The sequence below is a fragment of the Pleurodeles waltl genome, chromosome 6, assembly GCF_031143425.1.
Source record: "Pleurodeles waltl isolate 20211129_DDA chromosome 6, aPleWal1.hap1.20221129, whole genome shotgun sequence".
Classification (NCBI taxonomy): domain Eukaryota; kingdom Metazoa; phylum Chordata; class Amphibia; order Caudata; family Salamandridae; genus Pleurodeles; species Pleurodeles waltl.
The window spans coordinates 134,307,613-134,328,828 of record NC_090445.1 but is presented as its reverse complement, the minus strand read 5'-3'; the positions used below and the strand labels follow the sequence as shown (position 1 = coordinate 134,328,828).

Here is a 21,216-nt window from a genome sequence, read left to right as displayed (position 1 = left end):
ATCTATGAAAGATCCGATGCTGGAAAAGTAAAATGTGGCTTTCACTTGACAGCTGATACAAGATTATAATTATATTTGCATCTGACTACAATAAAAGTATTTATTGCTTTCAAATAAGCACGTTTTCTTCATGAACTAAACAGAAAATAATGACACTTCTCTATTTAAAACGTGGTCTGTGATATCACACGTAGTAGACAAATGCAAGCGTTGAAGAATTTATAGATGCTCCCGTAATCTATTTCAATTTGTATTACATCGTCGAGCGACTACCAAAAAAATCCCCCATTTATTTTAAGAATACCACTGTTTACACACAAAACAGAACAACATGTTAAAATAGTTCTCTCTAAATATATCTATATATATTTTATTATTTTCTTTTTTGAACAAAAAATGCACAGTGCATTTAACTTCACCTCCCAGCTTGTCTGGTCGGGCACATTCATTCCCCACTGGCCCAGAAAAAGACAGGTTTGCATTTAAAATGGTGGAGCAACAGACTGCAGCCCAACCACCCCAAACATTACGAAGAGACATTTCCATGGGAACAAAAGGACTTGTAGTTGAGAAGTGTTAATATGCTTGTATCATTTCTGGCAAGCCCACTTCCATCCTATATTACAACCTTTTTACAACATATAAAAGATCAATAACTATGATTACCATACTTTCCCATTACTTAAGAGTGAATATACATTATTATAATCATAAATCTGGTACCAACATACTTAGTGTATAAGGCAAACATCTGTTAGGTGCAAAAATATTAATCAATTAAACAATTTCCAGAAAACAAGCATAAGACACACATTCTGGCGACTAGTCACTTAAAAACAATGAGACCTCAGTGAGTATCCTAGAACCCCCAAGTCACATGCATTTCATGGAAGGTTTACAAAGTGCAAAGGAGCATCTCTGTTAACTGAACATGGGACACTGTTACAATGGCTGGGCTTACAAGTGCTATTTTTAATGTATAAAGGTAATGACACCTCTACCACCTTTGATCTAAGATGCCCTTGCCACTCAAAGCGTCTGCACAGTTGCGATCCTATGCATTCAAGACCAGTGCCCAACACACTGTCAGTTTATACCCGTTATTCATTTCCATTGTGCCTTTATTACACCATGTTCAATTATATCAGTCTTTTTGAGATTTGTATAATTAAAAACCTGGGCTATTGGTTATTGCTGCTACCCTGTGGCAGGATCAAAATGCCTCTGCAGCCTGAGCTATGCAAAGCACAAGGCTTCATAGTATGTGAACTGCCACAACATGCTTGCAAGTAGCCTACCCTTAAAGTAGTACAGGTAACAGTACATTACAGGTGTCTGCATTCTTAACAAAACCAGGGAAAGAGTACAGGGAAGAATCACTGCATAGATGGCTCTTTCCACAACCAGCTGGCTTTACAAATGTGAAGGGCATCTCCCCCATCTGGAAGGTATCTCGTTCAGTTATTATAATGAAAAAATCCTTTGGATTTTAACATCACCACAGCAATCGAGGTCTGTCTGGAAAACCTTAATGCACTAAGTTCCCATGCACCTTTTTGTCAATACTGAACAAGATTCTTTAGACACTAACATTTTACTGAAGCTTCTTCGGCACATTTATTGCAGTATATTCGATTTTGAAGTCAGACTTCTACAGAAATGGCAAACAAGGCCAGTGGGATTTCAAAAGTCAATATCCTGCTTTATGCTAATATCCATACAAAACATGGCATTTTAACAGACGGTTCTGAACGGAGAAATGCACAGAGCAACATGTCTGAGATTGCTTACTCCAGGCAAAGTATGGGAAGCCAAGGTCTCACTGTTAAAAGGACATTAACATAGGAACATATATAAGCTGTGTCATCCGTACAAGACCAAACTCACCCTTTGTCCCTCGAGTACTTACAGTGACACAAAAGACCAGTATGACACACAGTGAAAGCATAAGGAGGTGCCGGCCACCTTCTCTTTTCATGAAATCAGATATTTAAAAAAAAAAAATATTTTAGACAAATGGGTTTCTAAACACTTTTTTTCCGTTCCTGTTATTTGTTTAAAACGATGAATTTGGTAACAGCATTAAAATCAGACAGAATATATAAGATTTCATAGCGCTAGGTAAACCAACCAATTTGACATGAAACAATTTCTCAGAGTGCATCACGTTACAATGGAGAGAAACTGCCGAGCATCCATTAGTCAATGTTAAGCATTCACACTGGTCGGCCAGCTTGATGTCAGGAGTCCACAGTAACTGGAAAATCTAAGCAGCTGAGAGCATCTAAAATGAGCAATGTGCAAGTGATCCAGACAAGCAAATAATCAGTTGGTCCAAAGGTATTAAGAAGCTACCTGTAGCTCAGACAAACTACTACTCTTGATCCAATTTTAAGTGTTCTAGGCGAGGAGAGCGTGGAATAGCCAAAGAATTCCCATGCTGGAAACACTCGGCTATAGTCAAGAAAAATACATTTCGTGCTACGAAAGCTTTAGCTCTGTCTGGCGCTATTCCAAGAGGCTGCAGCACTAACATGATACAACGGCCTATTGCTTCCAAGTTGCCCATGGTTCATCTATTTGAACCACGGCATGCAGCCGCTAACTGATCTCAGAAGAGGAGCAACAACAACGCCAAAGCAGGCACAAAGCAGCCAGAGAATGCCCTGAATGAATGACTGCATTAGTCCTTGGAGTGGGTCAGCCACTTTTCATTTTTTTCGTTTCACTCACTGAGGTCATAGCGATTGGTCCAGGAGGGCTCCCTTAGTACAACATGGTCCCTCCAAGGTTAAAGTTATGAAACTGTTCACTGTAGTGCGTTGTGGTGAAGGTATGATGGGGAGGGGCTTATCCTGCATTCCTTCGCCATACCTCCCCAAACACACACTGGCTGAATTTTTAACAGTAGTGCCGTTCCAATTGGCAATTCAGTTTTGAGGAAAAAATAACTATCATTAGTGTTAATTCATTAGCATGTAGACTGACAAAACGTCAGCAATTTCCAATTATGTAAACTTAATAATCGTTACCACCCTAAACCCTAAATATTCACCATTACTTCCTCTCTCGATTCTGAGAAGTACTTAGAACATTGCCTTCGCCAACACTCCCTTTCCATTCAGGTCCCCCTCGTATTTCATTACTAGACAAAAAGATGACACTGCCTGATGGACACAGACAGTACACGTGTAACCATCTTTGCTGGATCCTGTAGTCTGCACCCTCTGCGATCGGTCCTCAAGTTTAAGTAATATCAGTTTTTATCTAACTAAAAACGAGCAGGAGTCTCAAGTTCTTGTCCTGCAGAAACAGGCACAAACCCAGACTGAGAAACTGCACGGGCCACCCTTTAGTAGCCCAGTTATGAAATGCATCAATGGAGGAGTTAGATTTCTTCCTTTGTCATCTTCCTTATGTTGTTGGAATCACTGGGATTTTTTCATGCATGTTTGTTAAAGGTGAGAACAAAAGTGTGTGAGAACAGGGGGATGGGAGATCCCGTTCAAGGAAAACAAATTGTTCATCTTCACAGCACGCTGATCCTCACCTCGGTATAGGCGGCAATGGGGGAGCCCCGCGCATGCCTGAAAAATATAAAAATAACAATTTCAATGCTTTCTGTACAGTATATGTCAACACCTGACACACATTTAATTTAAAACGAATTAGGCGTAGGAATGTGGCAATGCTATGGACCAGAGCAGGCGGCTTTAGGCTAACACTTAGCAAACACTGGCACAGCGAAAAAGGTCTGTCCTTGGCATAACTGCAGTGTTTTCATTTTTTTTGTTTGTTAGAAAACACAAACATTGGGGGCCTGATTCACATATGTAACTTACACTTTTGAGTAAGCTTCCTACTTTTAAGTATTCACAAACATCACAACTGCAGTAACACAGTTTGGTAGTAAGTCCAGCACTACACATGGTCAACCACTGGTACTGCAGCACATTCCCATAGAAAGTAATGAGGTAGGGCAGTGGTTCCCAACCTGTGGGCCGGGGACCCCTGGGGGTCCGCGAAGCCTCCTCAGGGGGTTTGTGGCTGCTTAAAAAATTTAATAATATTAGGTCCCAGCTATCAGTAATGACTCCTTGGGGGTCCCCGTGTTCCAATAACGATTCAGTGGGGGTCCCCGGGCTCCAGTATTGATAAAATGGGGGTCCAGCAGAAGTCAAAAGGTTGGGAACCACTGAGGTAGGGACTTATACCCCACAGAAAATGTTATTTAAAATAGTCACTATTATATAAATACATATAAATGAATGTAAACAAAGGTATACAAATAGTACATATGTATTTAATTACAAAATTTAATTTTAAATAACTGTAAAATATGTTTAATAGATATAATTTAATGTAAACATACATGTGACTCAACCTGTAAGCATCAGTTTGTGGCATGTAGTGCTGTAGATTCATGGGCTCAGACATGTACAACTTGTTTTGGTTCAAAGAAGTCTTTTGAGTCACAAGGCATAAGGTCTCCTCCCTTAGTTGGTAGTGCATATGGACATCTACTCCATAATCAGACTGTTTTCTCGCCTGGAGATGGAGATAGAGTATAAGAAAGTGTAAAGATGCCCATGCAATAGAAAAAAAACAGTAGAGAAAGAGAGAAACTATCTGCAACAACCAACAGCTTCTGTGGAGGAGGGTGGTGCATGTGAATTTACAGCACTACATGCCAGAAACAGCTGCTGACAAGGTAACATTTTCCGTTTGTGGCATGTGTAGCTGTAGATACACATGATGTGCATTGACTGTAAAGCAGTTTCCCCTCTAAGACAGTCGCTAGCCAAAGGATGTGGCACACCACTGGAATAGCGTATGTTAAACAACTTGGGCCCCTTGTCTAGCAAGGACATCCACACAACAGTGTTCGGTGAATGTGTGCAGTGTGGACTAGGTAGCTGCTTTACAGGTGTCAGCTACAGGAATGTTGCTTAAAAATGCCACTGTGGCGGCCTTTTACGTGTAGAATGCAGCCTTGTAGGAGCAGGTATCAGTCTTTTGGATTTGGCATAGCAGGTCTGAATACACTTGACTAAACAGTGAGTAATTCCTGCTTTTGAAAAAGCAGTCCTGTTGTGTGGTTTTGAGAAGGCCAGAAATAGCTGTTGTGTTTTGCGAAATTGTTTTGTCCTATCAATGTAATATATAAGGGCTTGTCTTACATCTAGCATGTGAAGTGCCCACTCTGCTACAGAGCTTCGATGCAAGAAGTAAACTGGCAGTTCAATGGTCTGGTGAAGGTGGAAGGAAAAGGTCACCTTCGGTAGAAATTTTGGATTAGTCCTAAGGACTATCCTCTCAGTGTATACCTTTAAAAATGTTCCTGGGAGGGATAACCCTCTTGAGCCCTTCCATGAAAGCTTTAATAACAGGGAGTCTGAACAGAGGAGTGCTCCCTGTTTTGTAAGTATGTTGCCACTGCAACTAAATGTAGGCAAATGGATGTGTATAAGCCAGTCCCAAGGGCTCCAGTTACAACAGGTAGCAGACAATGTCTTGCACTGTTGGTTTCAGAGGGTCATTGTGTTGTGTAAACAGTACTGTACTTTTTTTTTTTACACTTCGTGGCATAACAGGCCCTAGCAGTGGGACGATGGGAACTCAGAAGCCAGGTCGCTAAATGGAGCCGTCTAAGGTTGGGATGCCTAAGAGTACCATGGTGTTATGTAAGAAGGTCCAGCCTGTAGCGGAGCTTCTCGTGAGGAACTACGGAGAGTTTGAGGAGGTTTGTGGACCAAAGTGGTCTGGCCCATGACCCACCAGTATTTAAGGTGTGGGAGGTCTGTCAAAGCTTCCAAATCGCTTATGGAAAGAGCAGGATAGGTGGTAAAGCATCCCTAACCAATTCATCCACAGTGCACTTCCCATGGACTGTGGGTTTGGAAACCTGTAGGCAAAGCTTGGGTACTTTGCATTTTCAGTGACTGAGAAGAGATCTGCATCAGGAAACCTTCAACGTTGAGCAGGACTTCTGGGAGTAGTCCCCACTTGTGGACTTATTGCTGTATCCTGCTGAGCATGTCTGCAAAGTCGTGGTCCACTCCTGGAAAGTATTCCGCTAGGAGGTGAACCTTGGGGTGAATCGCCCACCACCAAATGTCCTGCGCCAACCTCGACAGCTGGGAGGAGTGAGTGTCCCCATTTTTTACGGTAGTAAGCAGTAGTCATTTTGTCTGTATTTATCAAGACTGTTTTGTGGTGAACACGGCAGAAGAATACTTTGAGAGCCAATTGGACTGCAAACAACACCAGATAGTTTATTTGAAAAGGTCTGAGGGTGGAGAGTCCACAAACCATGAACAGTGATGTCTTGCAGATGCCACCCCCTCATCAGCCTGTGTGGGAAGTGTCTGTGGTGATGGTCACTTGAGGAACAGAGTCTACAAAAGGTGTTCCCCGCCAAAAATTGGTTCTGTTCTACCACTGTAGAGAGCGATAGGTGCTGGCCATTTCCAACACCAGACCCTCCACTTGTGACCACTGTGCTACAAGGCACATTTGTACTTGGGCATTTGGAACAACAGCAATGCAAGAAGCCATCATGTACAGGAGGCTCATGACTCTAGGCGCATGGCTCTGCATACCGTTAGCTGTAGATCCAGCTGAAAAAGAGGCAGCAAGGACTGAAAAGCTTGTACTCGAGCAGGAATGGGTTAAGCCTTTCCAGTGACTGAATTCAATACTGTCCCTAGAAAAGGGTTGTATCTGTAGTGGGTGTAGATTAGATTTTTCCGCACTGATGGTGAAACCCAGATTGTGAGGGAGCTCTAAAGTGATCTGCATGTGCGCAAGACACTGCTGCTTGCTTGCACTCTATCCGCTAACTGTCAAGGTAAGGGAAAGATGTGGACACCACTCCTCCACAGATTAGCAACGACCACTGGCAGGCATTTGGTGAAAACTCTGGGTGTGGTGGGAATACCAAAGGGTAGACCCTTGAATTGAAAGTGCTGGTCACTTACCATGAATCTGAGGTAGCAGTGATGTGCAGTGTGGATTGGGATGTGGAAACAGGCATTGGTGGGTGAAGCGACCTTTCAAATATATTTGGATCACCCTACCTAACTTTTTGGGGGAATGTGATAAGATAGAAGGGATCAAAAGCTGGACTTCTCAAGTATCTTATTTGCTGACTGATGTGATGTTTTACCATTGTGAAAGGAACCCCAGCAAATTACCCCAACAGGTGTTGTATGACTGCGGGAAGGGAGTGTGAGTCACTGCTTCGGAGAGGCGGAGGCCTTAGCCACTCCACCTCTACCCCAGCCTTTGGAATTGTTTCCCCTTATATACCACTGGAGTATCCTTGGAATGCTTGGGGTTGCTGTTGCGGCTTCTGATAGGAAGAGGAAGCCTCTGGTGAGGTGGATTTGGTGCTGCCAAGAAAATATGTAAAGCAAAAAGTGAAACGAGCGGACGGTGACTGGAAAGGCCCCATCGCTTTGGCTGTATTCAATGTGTTTTTTATTTTCTTCAGCTTCTGACCAGCTTGTGGGCCAAATATGTGTTCTCTATTGAACGGCATATTGATTAGATGCAGACTGAACTTCTAGCTTAAAACCGGAGATACAAAGTCAAGCGTGTCTGTCACTGGTGTTTACTCCCCTTGCGGTGGGGTCAGCCTTGTCAACGGAACATCTAATGGAGGTGCTGGAGATGGTCTGCCCTTTTGACACAATCTCCTGAACCTGCTGTCTCTGCTGATCAAGGAGATGCTGTATGAACGCCCCCTTTTCGTTCCATTGGGCACGGTCAGATCTTGCTAACAGCCCTACAGAATTGGCAGTATGCCAGTGAGTCGCTGACTGTGCGGCAACTCTTCTCCTCCAACTGTGTCAACTTTTTAACTTTCTTCATCAAGGGGTGCCTGGTACCCTGGGTGTTGACTTGCTTGTGGGCGGCATGCACCATCAATGAGTCAGATGGGATTTGGCCTCTAATGTACTGTGGGTCAGACGCTGAGGGATAATACTTTGTCAACGCTTGGAGTGACAACTTCGACCTTCACTGGGTCCTTAAACACTTCCAGTGTTGGCTTAAGCATGCCCTTAAGTACTGACAGGAACTGGGTGGCCCACTGCGTGCAAGAGTTATTCCACCATGAAGTCCTCCTCTTCTGTAATGGAGTATAAAGCCACCTTGTGGAACGTGGCTGCTCTCTGAATAACCTCATGCTAAGAGGTGGTGGCATCAGAAGGGGAGGATTTGGCAGGGTATAGGTCAGGGTCGTTTGGCCCTGGAGGAACCACTTTATAGTCATCGTGGGGATCTTCGTCTTACTGGACCTCATTGGAATTTAAGGGTGGAGGGCTTGCTTCCTCATCTCTTTTGAATGGGCGGACCCTTCTGGTGAAGAGGGCGTTTGTGGTGGTGGAGGAGGAGGTGGTGGTGACATCATTGGCAGTGGTGGTGTGGGTGAAGGAGCAGGTGAAGGGCGAGGAGGAAGAGAAAGAGAAGCAGGTCTTGGGACAGAGGACTTGTGCTCCAATCATGTTTTTTTTCTGCTTTGGGGACAGTGGAAGTTCAAATACCAATTGCTCCTCAAATGTGAGCTATCGCTTGCGAGAAAGAGTGTGCTGCACTTGTGGTGAGGATTGGCAATAATCTTGTTCATGTGAGGGTGAATAAGCAACAATTGTTGCAGAGTTTTCAGTTCCTCCTGAAGGTGATGTAAAATGGAGAGCTCCTGGCTACCTGAGTCTGCCATGGAGAGGCGACTGAGTGCTTAAGTTTGTTTAGACCTTCGAGGTCGCTTTTAACATCAGTGCATGTTTCAGCTCTGAGGAGTCTTTCGGTGCCAGCATCAATCCACTAGAGGGCATTGATGGTTCTGTTGCTGTTAAAACAGGCCGGGATTTGTGTGGACTTGGTATTGGAGTCCGCTCCAAAGTCTTAGGTTGGTGCCAGCCATGGCCTGAATGCAGCTGCAGCCCAAAAGGCTGTATCCCCAAATGTGCACTCAAAGCCTGGCCCCCTAAGGAGTGTTTTGGTGTAGTGTGGTACTAACTGCGTCTTACTCCACTGAGCCACAGTCGGCTGCAGAGCTGGGTTTCTGTAGTCCAATGGAGAATCAGGGTCTGGGCTACAGGCTGTTGCTTGTTTGGCGTCAACGTCTTACTCTGTTTCGTCCCCTTTGACCTCTTCCTTGAAGATGTCAAGTGTATCGTAGTTGATTTTGGATGGTCTTTTTCGACCGAAACGTGAGACATGAGGAGCAGGAGGGCTTGTGATCTGGGGACATACTAAGTTTGCATACAGCGTGCTGCTTTGTCCTCGAGTACTTAAAATGGCACTGTGGACAGTATCGAAAAGGTGCTTTTTCAACCACCGTATTAACATTCTTAAGCGTGTGGCTCGATGAAAGGGGTCCATTAGGGGCAAGGCCCTGCGTGTGAGTCAGGAGCACAGTTATCTAGAAATCAAAGCAGTAAACCACAACAGAGAGAAGCAACATAGGTGCACTGAAGGAACGGAGAACCTGAGAGGCCCCAACTAAGACTGCCATGGGGCATTGACTCAGAGCCACGGCGAAGCAAGTCCAACCCTAAAGGTTGAACAAAGCAATCTAACCAAGGAGCCCATGCTCGTTGCCAATTAAGGGAGGAGTCACTAAACCTCATAAAACTTCTTCAAACAAGTTGACACATCTGAGTCCAACCCTACAGGACAGAAGTATGCACAACTTGTGTATCTACAGCTATACACGCAACAAACATTATCCTTCTTTCCAGATCAGTCTTGTTTCCTTTAGTTAATACAGGACTGCCCTACTGACACTCAATGTATGAAGAGCTCTTTCTGCTGTGACTTTGGTTGTTGGGGAAAAAACAGATTACTGATAGCCTGGTAGATGTAAAAATGAGAAATCACCATAAAGTGAGAAATCACCATTGGCAAACACTGAGGATTAGTTCGTATTACCACTTTGAATATTTACAGGAAAGGCTCTTGCGTTGTAAGCGCCAGAAGTTCACTAAATCTCCATAAAGACATGATGGTGATTAAGAAAAGCTGTCTTGAGTATTAAGTAGTTGACATCACCCCTGGCCATGGGCTCAAAGGATTGTTTCATGAGCTATCAGCATTAAGTTTAGGTTCCACATAGGTGTGGGGAATGACCTTTGACGCTATCCTCTTTGCTCCCTCCAGGAATCTCCTGATAACCAGTGTTTAAAAAAAACACACAGCATTTTACTGTGATGCTCCATGTATATGCCACTACGGTTGGCAGGCAGGTGTACCTTGACCGAGGAGTCGGAAAGTCCATCATCTAGCAAATAGGTGAGGTCCTTGAAAATAGTAGTCTCTTGTGTCCAGCTTTGCCCAAGTCCTTTCCTGTTGCACTAGTGTATGAACCCCTACCCCTTTGCAGTGCAGCACTTTGTTGAAGTAGGCCTTCTGGCTTCTTTTATTACCTTCATGGCCCTTCTAGGTAGCCCCAGAAGCCCAAATACAAGTCTTAAGGAGCAATGCTTCTAGTATGAGGGCAGCTGACACCTTTGTAGTGGCAACAAGTCTTCATGAGCTGGCAATCTCATAACCCTATCCTGTGCCATGTCCACCAGATCAGAGGACCATGTTTTTCTGGGCAGTTAGAGAGGCATTACAATTAAAGTCACGGGTGCTTCCTTGAATCTCAGTATGAATGGAATTAGCAGGATTAGAGGGAAAGCATATGCAAAATCTGCAGAAAATTCTATAAATAGAACATTCAGTAGTGACTGATGGTGTTGGCATCTGGAACAGGGACATTTTGTTGTCTGTCTGGATTTGAACTGCCTACCGTGCTCTCCCCCACCCCCAATCTCACCCCTGACCTGTGCCTGGAAGGCTTTTAGTGATAGGAAGATGAGATGGACTTCAGTTCTAACACATTTATGTGTTTCATGCCACCTCTGGATTCCATAGGTCCCTGAATTTCAGTATTTACATGTGGGCTCTTGATGTGTGTGCCATGCATTCATCGTGATAGTTAAAGAGCAAACTGGTAGTTTAAAAGGTCTGCTCATTGTGATGATGTTTTTGTTCTACTACTGCACCTCTGTGTACTTGCTGTGACAATCACAAGATCCTCCCAACTCTGTTGCTTGAGACCACTGCTGCTGCAGCCACTCCTAGTGTGGTCTAGTCTGGTGTGGGGCATGAGGGTATGGAAGATGTCATCATGCCCCTTAACTTTCACAATATCCTCAATGTCAGAGGTTCTGGTGTCAAACCTCAGCTCCCATAATCTTTGAACACTGTCAGCATAACAAACTCATCCCCTTTAATAAAGCAGTATTAGCCACAATACCAATATGGTTCTAGGTTGGTCATGCTATATTTAACTTTGTAACAGTAGGTGGATATGCAGCGCAAATTAGCCACTGAAAAAAATGAACATTCTATTGTCCATGAGGAGTTTGAACTAACCGCATAAGGTTTCATTGGCCAAGAAATGTTAGAAAGGCCAATGGTACATAGGGAGGAACTTTTTTTTCCTTTGCCAGGCTAGCCATGTCTCCCAGAGGACACATGATAGAGTGGTGGAAGGGGAGAAAGGGACAGATTGGGGGGGCGGGGGGGGGGGGGGGGGGTTGTGGGAGGCCTGTGCAAGGCTTTCATGGGATATGCATTCCCCCTTTTAGGGGAATCAGTTTTCGGATCCTGACACAACATCTCTGTTGGTTCCAGGCCTTGAAATAGCTCTGGATCAAACTGGCCCTTTTAATTTTCCCCTTCATACTCGTAGATTTCCTCCACTTGCTCTTCTTGAGCCTCTATTGTGGTCTCCTCCACTTGCTCTTCCTCCCAGGCTAACTCCCTTTGTGGCTTCAGAGGGATTCGAACGGCTTTAAAAGCAGTCATCAAACTTCTTCCTCTTCAGGAGAGACTACATTTCAACCTGAGGCTGCATTTGTTTCTTTTGACATGGAGGGCTTTTTTTTTTACTTGACATTGTGCACTGAATCCTTTTTCTCCATCAAAGTCTCCTTCTCATGAGAATCCTTGCCTCTCCCGGCTGCTTTTCAGGGCCTAGACAAGTTCCTAGAGTTTAATTGCAGCAGGGTCTTATAAATTAAATCCCTGGGATTCTTTAAGTTTGTGTTTCTCTTTGATTGCTTTGTTTTTGATGTCGGAATAGCCTTTGAGGATTTCAAGTCTGAGGATCTCGACCCAGTGTATACCTGCGGTGTTATCTGACCCTCTATTGAGCTGCTGTCCTTTGATGACCTCATCATTCTTCTCCTGCTTGACCTCTGCTGCATCAAAGCCTTCGGTTTCATCCCCGCTCAGTTTTTTCAGTGTCACCTTACCACTCAACAGAGCCAGGTCTTTCAGCGATGCATGCTTGTGCCGAGACCGTGCCACAGTGTAATGTGCCCACCTATGCTCTTCTCTTGCCTTCAGGGTGAGTTTAAATTCAGCCCACATGATGCACCACTCTGAGCTGTGGTCTTCTGCAGATAAAGGTTGTGCACCTTGTGGCTATGTTTCTGGGTGAACTTGTGGCACTTGGGACAGAATCTAAAGAGGGTATATGCTCCATTCTAGTTTTGTTTAGGGTCTCCAGTGAAAAACCTGCAACTTCAATGTTCTGTGGTATTTTCCTTGTTTCCCTCCATGATTCTGTTTTTTTCAGTTTTTTCCTGATTCTCCTGTGCTTTTCTAGTTTCTTCATCAAAAATACAGTTTTCTTCTGCTTTTCCACTCTGGAGCTGTCGGCTGTGCTGCCATACCCAACGATGCAAAAAATAATCTTAACAGTAACTACACAGAGGGGGTTCTGAGACATACATCTAATGTTATGTAAGGAGGGACATAGCACTAAATTCCAAAAGTACTTCTGGTGCTTGGACTGTGGCCAAATTGGTTGCCTTGTGTACATCATTTAATTAGGCAGAATGTGTGTGCTCCCAGAAAAAAAAAGAAAAAAGAAAAAAAAAAAAGTGCGTATAGTGCACATATTGGTTTGTATAAAGCTCAATACAGGAGGACAGTCTTCGCTATGGTGTGATACGTTTAGTATGAAATGTTAAGATAAAAGGCAGTAGGACTGAAAAGCAAATGTATATGTCAACAGGCATTTAAGGGTGGATTTTTACTTTGTATTAAAGCCTGTAGAGAGGTATTTTCTTACACAGAATTTCACAAATTACTGCAGTAGTTAAGGGTTTTGGTGTTTGCTACCTCCTCTAACAAACCATGGGGACATAAGAGTTAAACTGTGAAAATCCTTGTTAGGCCCTTTTAAGAGAGTATTTTGCTTTGCCAAATGTAATTATGTATACATTTATTACTTTATGATTTTATGCCTAATGGATGCTTTGTGGGAAAGCATACAGTCAATTCCGTGGGCCTTGGTTGATTAGTGACAAGCCTATACTAAATGTTATAAGCCTGACTGGTTAACTGGGAAAGATTATTTCCAGTGCCATAGGTCGGATCTGTTTATGCAAAAAGTGAAGATAAAGGCCGAAAGCCTGCCTTATTTATAGTGAAAAGCATTTCTCAAAGCAGTAGGCCTGTAACCGTGCGTTGTTAAGACACTGCAGCAGGCTGTAGACAGGTTACTATACTTGGCAAGGACTTTGGTAGTTTTTATTCCCTCTGAAACATTTGGAGGTTAGAAGAATTTCAGTGTGATGATCTTTATTAGGCCTTTCTGAAAGGTGTGACATATTGTTCAGTCGGCTGAAATGTGTAAATTTTTGTAGTTTTAGAACTGCATTGTGGCTGTTAGTTTATGCACACATCATTAAGCCTGTACTGGGTATGGTACCTGGTAAGCCAAATGTAAAGGGTATAGGTCTGATTCGTTCACTGGGGAAAGTTATGAACTGTGTTGGAAACGGCCCTTTTTGCAGGGTTATCCCCAAACATTTTGCCTTCTTCCTCCTATTTTTTTTAGGTCTGTTTTTGCTGGTTTATTGTCTCTGCGCACTTTACCACTGCTAATCAGTGCTAAAGTGCATGTGCTCCCTATAGAAATTGTACTGCTGATTGGTTTATCCATGATTGGCATATTTCATTTACTAGTAAAGTGCACTAGAGATGCCCAGGGCCTGTAAATCAAATGCTACTAGTGGGCCTGCAGAACTGGTTGTGCCACCCACATTAGTAGCCCTGTAAACCTGACTCAACCCTGCCATTGCAGTGTCTGTGTGTGCAGTTTTAAACTGCCAATTCAACTCGGCAAGTGTACCCACTTGCCAGGCCTCAACGTCCCCTTTTACTACATGTAAGGCACCCCTAAGTTAGGCCCTAGGTAGCCCCATGGGCAGGGTGCAGTGTATGTTTAAGGTAGAACATATACTAGTGTGTTTTATATGTCCTAACAGTGAAATACTGCCATATTCGGTTTTCACAGAGAAAGGCCTATCTCTCTCATAGGTTAACATGGGGGCTGCCTTTAAATATCCTTAAAGTGCAGATTCTCTTTGAGAGCAGATAAAGATGTGGAGTTTAGGGTCTCTGAGCTCACAATTAAAAAATACATCGTTTAGTGAAGTTGGTTTTTAGATTGTTAGTTTAAAAATGCCACTTTTAGAAAGTAGGCACTTTCTTGCTTAATCCATTCTGTGACTCTGCCTGTTTGTGGATTCCCCGTCTGGGTCAGTTTGACAGTTGGGCTGTTCACACCTCTCCTCTCGACAGTGACACAAAGGGGTCTGGGGCGTAGCCTGCATATCTTGATTAGTCATCAGTGCGGGAGGGGAGGAGTGGTCACTCACACCTGAAAGGACTGTGCCTGCCCTCACACAATGCCGCCTCCGACCCCATGGTGAGTGTCTGGGGCCTGGCCAAGGAAGGATCTTGCAAACACTTGAGACTTTGCTTTGAAGTTTTTACAACTTCAAAGGCAGAACTGGGTATAAGAAGAAGACCCCAAACCCCCATACTTTTAGAAACTTTCTGGAATCAAGAGAAACCTCTGTCCAGGAGAAGAGCTGAAGGAGGAGTACTATCCCTTTGCTGCTTTGCTGGACTGCACTCTTTTCAGGCAGAAGCAGCAACTGCAGGCCAAAGAGTGAACTTTCCTGTGTGTCTTGCTTGAGAAAATTCTCCAAGGGCTTGGAGTAGAGCTTGCCGCCTGCTGGAAGTCTCAGGGACGCCAAAGACTTCAGTTTCCTCAACCTGCAGCACTGGGAACTGTGTGTTTTGTGCTGTTCAAGAGCAGAAACCATTGCGACGCGACCAACGACACTGCTCGCCTGCACCGTGACCTGCCGACGCCACATGGAATTGCATTGCCCGGCTTCGCACCGTGACCCTGGTCTCCCTGACGCCGTCATCGGATGACTTCACAGAGTCGCTGCTCGCTCCGCGACCTGTGGGCCCGCTCTTCGGCAACGCCTGCTCACACCGGAGCCTGGGCATCCCCGCACCGCCGCTCCTGCTGACACCGGCGCCGCTGCCTGCACAGTAGCCTGTGCTAACCACTCGTGAGGTACATGAAGCACCGTTCCGTCCTGCACCGCAGCTCCGGTCTACCGATGCCAGCAACATCGACTCCTGTGTCGTCACCAGGCATCCTGCCTGCAGCGTGGCCTGTGGACACTGCTTGTGAGGGTCACGAAGCACCGTTCCGCACCGCTGGCTTGGGCCTACAGACCATGACCTGTGGACACCGCACGTCGCACCGCCCCGCTTCACACTGCAGCCCTGGTCTCGCCGTCACCGAGCCACAGCTTGCACGTGACCTGTGGGCAGCGCACGTTGCATTTTGCACCGCAGCCCAGACGCCTTCCACGCTGGCGCACATGACTTCATCAGCCTGGAGTTCGATCCGCAACACGTGTGAACTCCAAGGGCCCGACGACTCCCACACGACTCCGGAACCAACACCGTTCTCTGGAGCTCACCGCGAGGATCATGACGCCCTACAAATCCAAAGTACTGTTTGCGGGTCTTCCTGACACTGTAGCTGGCCCGCAACACCACGGCCGGCCTGAACTGTTGGTTTTGTTGATCACGACGCCGTGATAGCCCCAGGTGGAGCTATCGACTTCAACGAACTGTAGTTTTGAGTAAATCTCACAGAATTCATATTTTTCTTACTGTATGTTGGATGTTTATCGTATTTGGTCTTGTTTTATATAGATATACATTGGCTATTTTTCTAAAACTGGTGTCCTTTTGAAGTGTTTTCACTTATTACTGTGTGTTATGTGCAAATGCTTTACACATTGCTTCTGAGATAAGCCTGACTGCTCGTACCAAGCTACCAAGGGGGTGTTGCAGGGGTTATCTGACTAGAGTGAGGGTCCCTACAGGGACAGGGTGCAAACCGACTCCCTACTAGAGACCCCATTTTGAACAAACTGGTATGACAAAGGAAGTGGGGCTCGTTTATTTATAAAACACGTTATAAATTATAAATAATTGGCAGCTCTTAAAAGCCTGCAAACATGCATTCTGTTAGATAAAATCGCGAAGATTACCTTTGTAGGTCGGGATTTTGTTGTAGTTTACCCCATTTGACAAACCCTACATGTAGAAGATTTGCACAGAAATAATTTTAGCTAGAATCGCTTCAGAATGCCTGACAGGCTTAGTTGTCTGTCAAGATCTTTTAAATAAAGGAAACCATTAAACTATCAATAGGTACCTGCAAAGAGGGGTTTCGAGTCAGACATCTTCTGACAGTTTTCTGTAGGAGTATAATTTCCAATCTGCTTTCATCCAGATAGCATATAGGACGAGGCAATGGGTCAGCTTACTTCGGTCACTGGCTCTGTTTCCCTCTGAGTGAAAGCATTTGCCTTTTCAACATTATAAAGCAGCCTGAAAATGAGTTTGCTTCAGTCCAGGGCTGGCAGGCCAGTCCTTTAGTTTTCCAGTTTCTGCCCATTTCTATGTTTCCTGTAATGTGTGTTGTTCTACTCTTTACTTTTTTTTAAATTTTTTTATTTTTTTATTTTAAGAGTGTACTAAAGCTCCACAGATGTACTAACACACTATTTGCTTGCAGCTAATTTCATCTGCACTGCATCCCACCCAACTACTGCCTTTAATCCAGACAACAATCATGAAACGATGGCCATGATATATAATTGTTTTACCATTCCAAAATGGCCAACACATTTGATTATAAACGTGGCAGCCATGCTTGAAGTTTAAAACAACATAAATTATGTAGAATATCATTGTATGAAGGCCATATGCTGCTATGTTCAATTTTATTTCTTACTGCCATGTTTAGACACCAGCATTTTATCTTTTTTCACTTTTAATTTATCTTGCTTTTATTGCTGAGTCTGTGTGTGTTTAATTGCGTTTAAGTGGGTGAATACAAGAATGGGTGAACGGATTCAGGGGTGCAAGGAGGAGCGACAGAATGCATGTCTGATGACTTAGTGAATACGTAAACACATCAATAACTGAAGAGGAACTTTAATTTATAAGCCTGACCTACAGGCATTGTCATTGTTTGTTCTGTTAGCAACAGACATTGGAGGTCCACAAAGACATTGATTATTTTATTTAAAGCACACTGGTGAATATCACAGACACTGTCCATAATTTTTTAATGGAGAAGAGCCTGAAATAAGAGGGTAGGAAACTGGTGGAGAGGGAAAAGAATGCCATTCTGGGGACAAACTATATCCAACCCTTAGTGATAAAATCAGCACTAGGAGGAAGAGTAGCTATGCTTTGTTAAGTGATTACGTGCTTTATTCTTAGAGGAGATGAAAAACAGATCTGGGCGTTGTGACTAAGGGTGGGCGGATCTCACAGAATTTGACCCTGTGGGGTTACATAAAAACTCTGCGAGATTCCGCAGAGTTTTGCTTAAAGGCAGACCTAGGTGCATTCTGTGCTGAAAAATCAGTGTGAACAGCACACCGTGGCACGCAAAAGGGCGCAGCTACTTGAGTTGATTTTGCTCCTGTTAGAGTATATTTTCGACCCGAGTGGCAGTCTTCTGACCACAAATGGTTCCGTTAGAAAAATCTCACCGGATGTTCTCTTAGTGCCCGGAAATTGCACTAGGCAATGCCAAATCTCGCTTGGGTTCGCCAACTTACCGTCCTGGAGCTGCGTGCAAGAATAAATTCTGCCATGCAGCGTTTGGCGGACTTTGGCTGGCACTCCACATTACAAGAGTAGCGTGGAATTGCCAAACTTCTGCCAATTCCACCGGCGGAACTGAATATTTTGCCTACCCCTAGTTATAATGACATCACTGTCTAAGTCCTATAAACCAACAAACTTCAACCTTTGCAGTTACTGAAACAATGAAAACATTAGCCACAAAGTAACTTTTGGCCCTGTTACAGATTTTTCAGTTAAATTGATTAACTCTTTAACAATTTACCAATACACTATTTCAGAATACAGGATCTATATATGTATGCAATTAAGAAGGCATACACACTCTTAATAAAAACACTGAATGCTGCTGAATGTCAAAATGGCAGATGTCCTGCTGTGACAGACAAGGAAAATCAAGTACTCTTTCAAAGCCAAAGGCTAGTTTTTAACAAAGGATGGGCTTGCTACTTTAGTCAGTATTTAAGATTATCAACAGATCTCTCTGAAGGAGAAGGGGTGGCTTCTTAGCTGCTATCCTAGTTCCCCTTTAGGGGACTCTCCATTGAAAAGATAAGCAACCAGTCTACTCCCCAGCGGAGAGGATAAGTGAAGTTAATGTCTTCTTTAATTAGTAGCCTCTGCCACCATTGCAAAAAATAGAGAACTATGGTACCTACAGCTTACAGAAGATGATGGAATACTGGAAGGCTAGGAGCCTTAAACCATTAGAATCAGTTTTCAGCCCAGCGTGGCAGCAGCCCAGGGCTACATTTGTCCTTTTTCCTTTCCCTTCACTTGCTTTAAAAAGCTTGTGAAATAGTTTTTTTCCCTTCTCATCCAGTTTTCTGGTGACAATTTTACATTTAAAATATATTTTAATTTCTTAAGTAAAGAAATAGAATTGATCAATGTAGCCTGGTGTTTACCTGCTGGTAAATTATTGAATTTAAAGTAAGAAAAAACTGCTTTCCTGAAGAAAACTAATGATGTAATGGAAAATGTCACTTACCCAGTGTACATCTGTTCATGGCATTAGTCGCTGCAGATTCACATGCTGTGCACAGTCCGCCGTCTGGTGTTGGGCTCGGAGTGTTACAATTTGTTTTTCTTCGAAGAAGTCTTTTCGAGTCACGAGACCGAGGGACTCCTCCCACTTCGGTTCCATTGCGCATGGGCGTCGACTCCATCTTAGATTGTTTTCCCCGCAGAGGGTGAGGTAGGAGTTGTGTATGCTAGTAATAGTGCCCATGCAATGGAATGAATACGTATGTACAAAATGAAGGTTTAAAGTAATATATTTACAAATGTACAAATGTTCAAGATTTACTTCTAACCGGCTACAGGCTCCCGGGGAGGCGGGTGGGCGCATGTGAATCTGCAGCGACTAATGCCACGAACAGATGTACACTGGGTAAGTGACATTTTCCGTTCGGTGGCATGTGTAGCTGCAGATACACATGCTGTGCATAGACTAGTAAGCAGTTATCTCCCCAAAAGCGGTGGTTCAGCCTGTAAGAGTTGAAGTAGTTTGAAATAAAGTTCTTAGTACAGCTTGACCTACTGTGGCTTGTTGTGCAGATAACACATCTACACAGTAGTGCTTAGTAAATGTATGAGGCGTAGACCATGTTGCTGCCTTACATATTTCGTTCATTGGAATATTTCCTAGAAAGGCCATGGTAGCACCTTTCTTTCTGGTTGAGTGTGCCTTTGGTGTAATAGGCAACTCTCTCTTTGCTCTAAGATAGCAGGTTTGAATGCACCTAACTATCCATCTAGCAATGCCTTGTTTTGAAATTGGATTTCCTGTATGAGGTTTTTGAAAGGCAATAAATAGTTGTTTTGTCTTCCTAATTAGTTTTGTTCTGTCAATGTAGTACATTAGTGCTCTTTTGATGTCTAATGTATGTAGTGCTCTTTCAGCTACCGAATCTGGCTGTGGGAAGAACACTGGTAATTCTACTGTTTGATTTAAGTGAAACGGTGAGATAACCTTTGGTAAGAATTTTGGATTTGTTCTTAGAACTACTTTATTCTTGTGTATTTGAATAAATGGTTCTTGTATGGTAAATGCCTGAATCTCACTCACTCTTCTTAGAGATGTGATGGCAATGAGAAATGCAACTTTCCACGTTAGGTATTGCATTTCACAAGAATGCATGGGCTCGAAAGGTGGACCCATGAGCCTTGTTAAGACAATGTTGAGGTTCCATGAAGGAACAGGTGGTGTCCTTGGTGGTATAATTCTCTTTAGGCCTTCCATAAACGCTTTAATGACAGGTATTCTAAATAGGGAAGTTGAATGAGTAATTTGCAGGTAAGCAGATATTGCGGTGAGATGTACCTTTATGGATGAGAAAGCTAGATTTGATTTTTGCAAATGTAGTAAATATCCTACTACATCTTTTGGAGATGCGTGCAATGGTTGAATTTGATTATTATGGCAGTAACAAACAAATCTTTTCCATTTATTTGCATAGCAGTGTCTAGTGGAAGGTTTTCTAGCTTGTTTTATGACCTCCATACATTCTTGTGTGAGGTCTAAGTGTCCAAATTCTAGGATTTCAGGAGCCAAATTGCTAGATTCAGCGATGCTGGGTTTGGATGCCTGATCTGTTGTTTGTGTTGTGTTAACAGATCTGGTCTGTTGGGTAGCTTGACATGAGGTACTACTGACAGGTCTAGTAGTGTTGTATACCAAGGTTGTCTTGCCCATGTTGGTGCTATTAGTATGAGTTTGAGTTTGTTTTGACTCAATCTGTTTACTAGATATGGAAGGAGAGGGAGAGGGGGAAAAGCGTACGCAAATATCCCTGACCAATTCATCCATAGAGCATTGCCTTGGGATTGATGGTGTGGGTACCTGGATGCGAAGTTTTGGCATTTTGCATTTTCTTTTGTTGCAAATAGATCTATTTGAGGTGTTCCCCAAATTTGAAAGTAAGTGTTTAGTATTTGGGGGTGAATTTCCCATTCGTGGATTCGTTGGTGATCCCGAGAGAGATTGTCTGCTAGCTGGTTTTGGATCCCTGGAATAAATTGTGCTATTAGGCGAATGTGGTTGTGAATTGCCCAATGCCATATTTTTTGTGTTAGGAGACACAACTGTGTCGAGTGTGTCCCCCCGTTTGTTTAAATAATACATTGTTGTCATGTTGTCTGTTTTGACAAGAATGTATT

General features: G+C 43.6%; 1 protein-coding gene across 2 annotated transcripts in view; it reads right to left on the bottom strand.

Moving 5' to 3' along the window:
* Positions 1–334: 334 nt before the first annotated feature.
* The window catches only part of WIPF2 (WAS/WASL interacting protein family member 2), a 198,470-nt gene continuing 177,588 nt past the window's right edge, over positions 335–21,216 (bottom strand). For both annotated transcript variants that reach the window (XM_069237580.1, XM_069237581.1), the window contains exon 8: positions 335–3,587. In XM_069237580.1, coding sequence (XP_069093681.1) covers positions 3,547–3,587 — 41 coding nt within the window. In that variant the 3' untranslated portion in view covers positions 335–3,546. The remainder of the gene's footprint in view (positions 3,588–21,216) is intronic.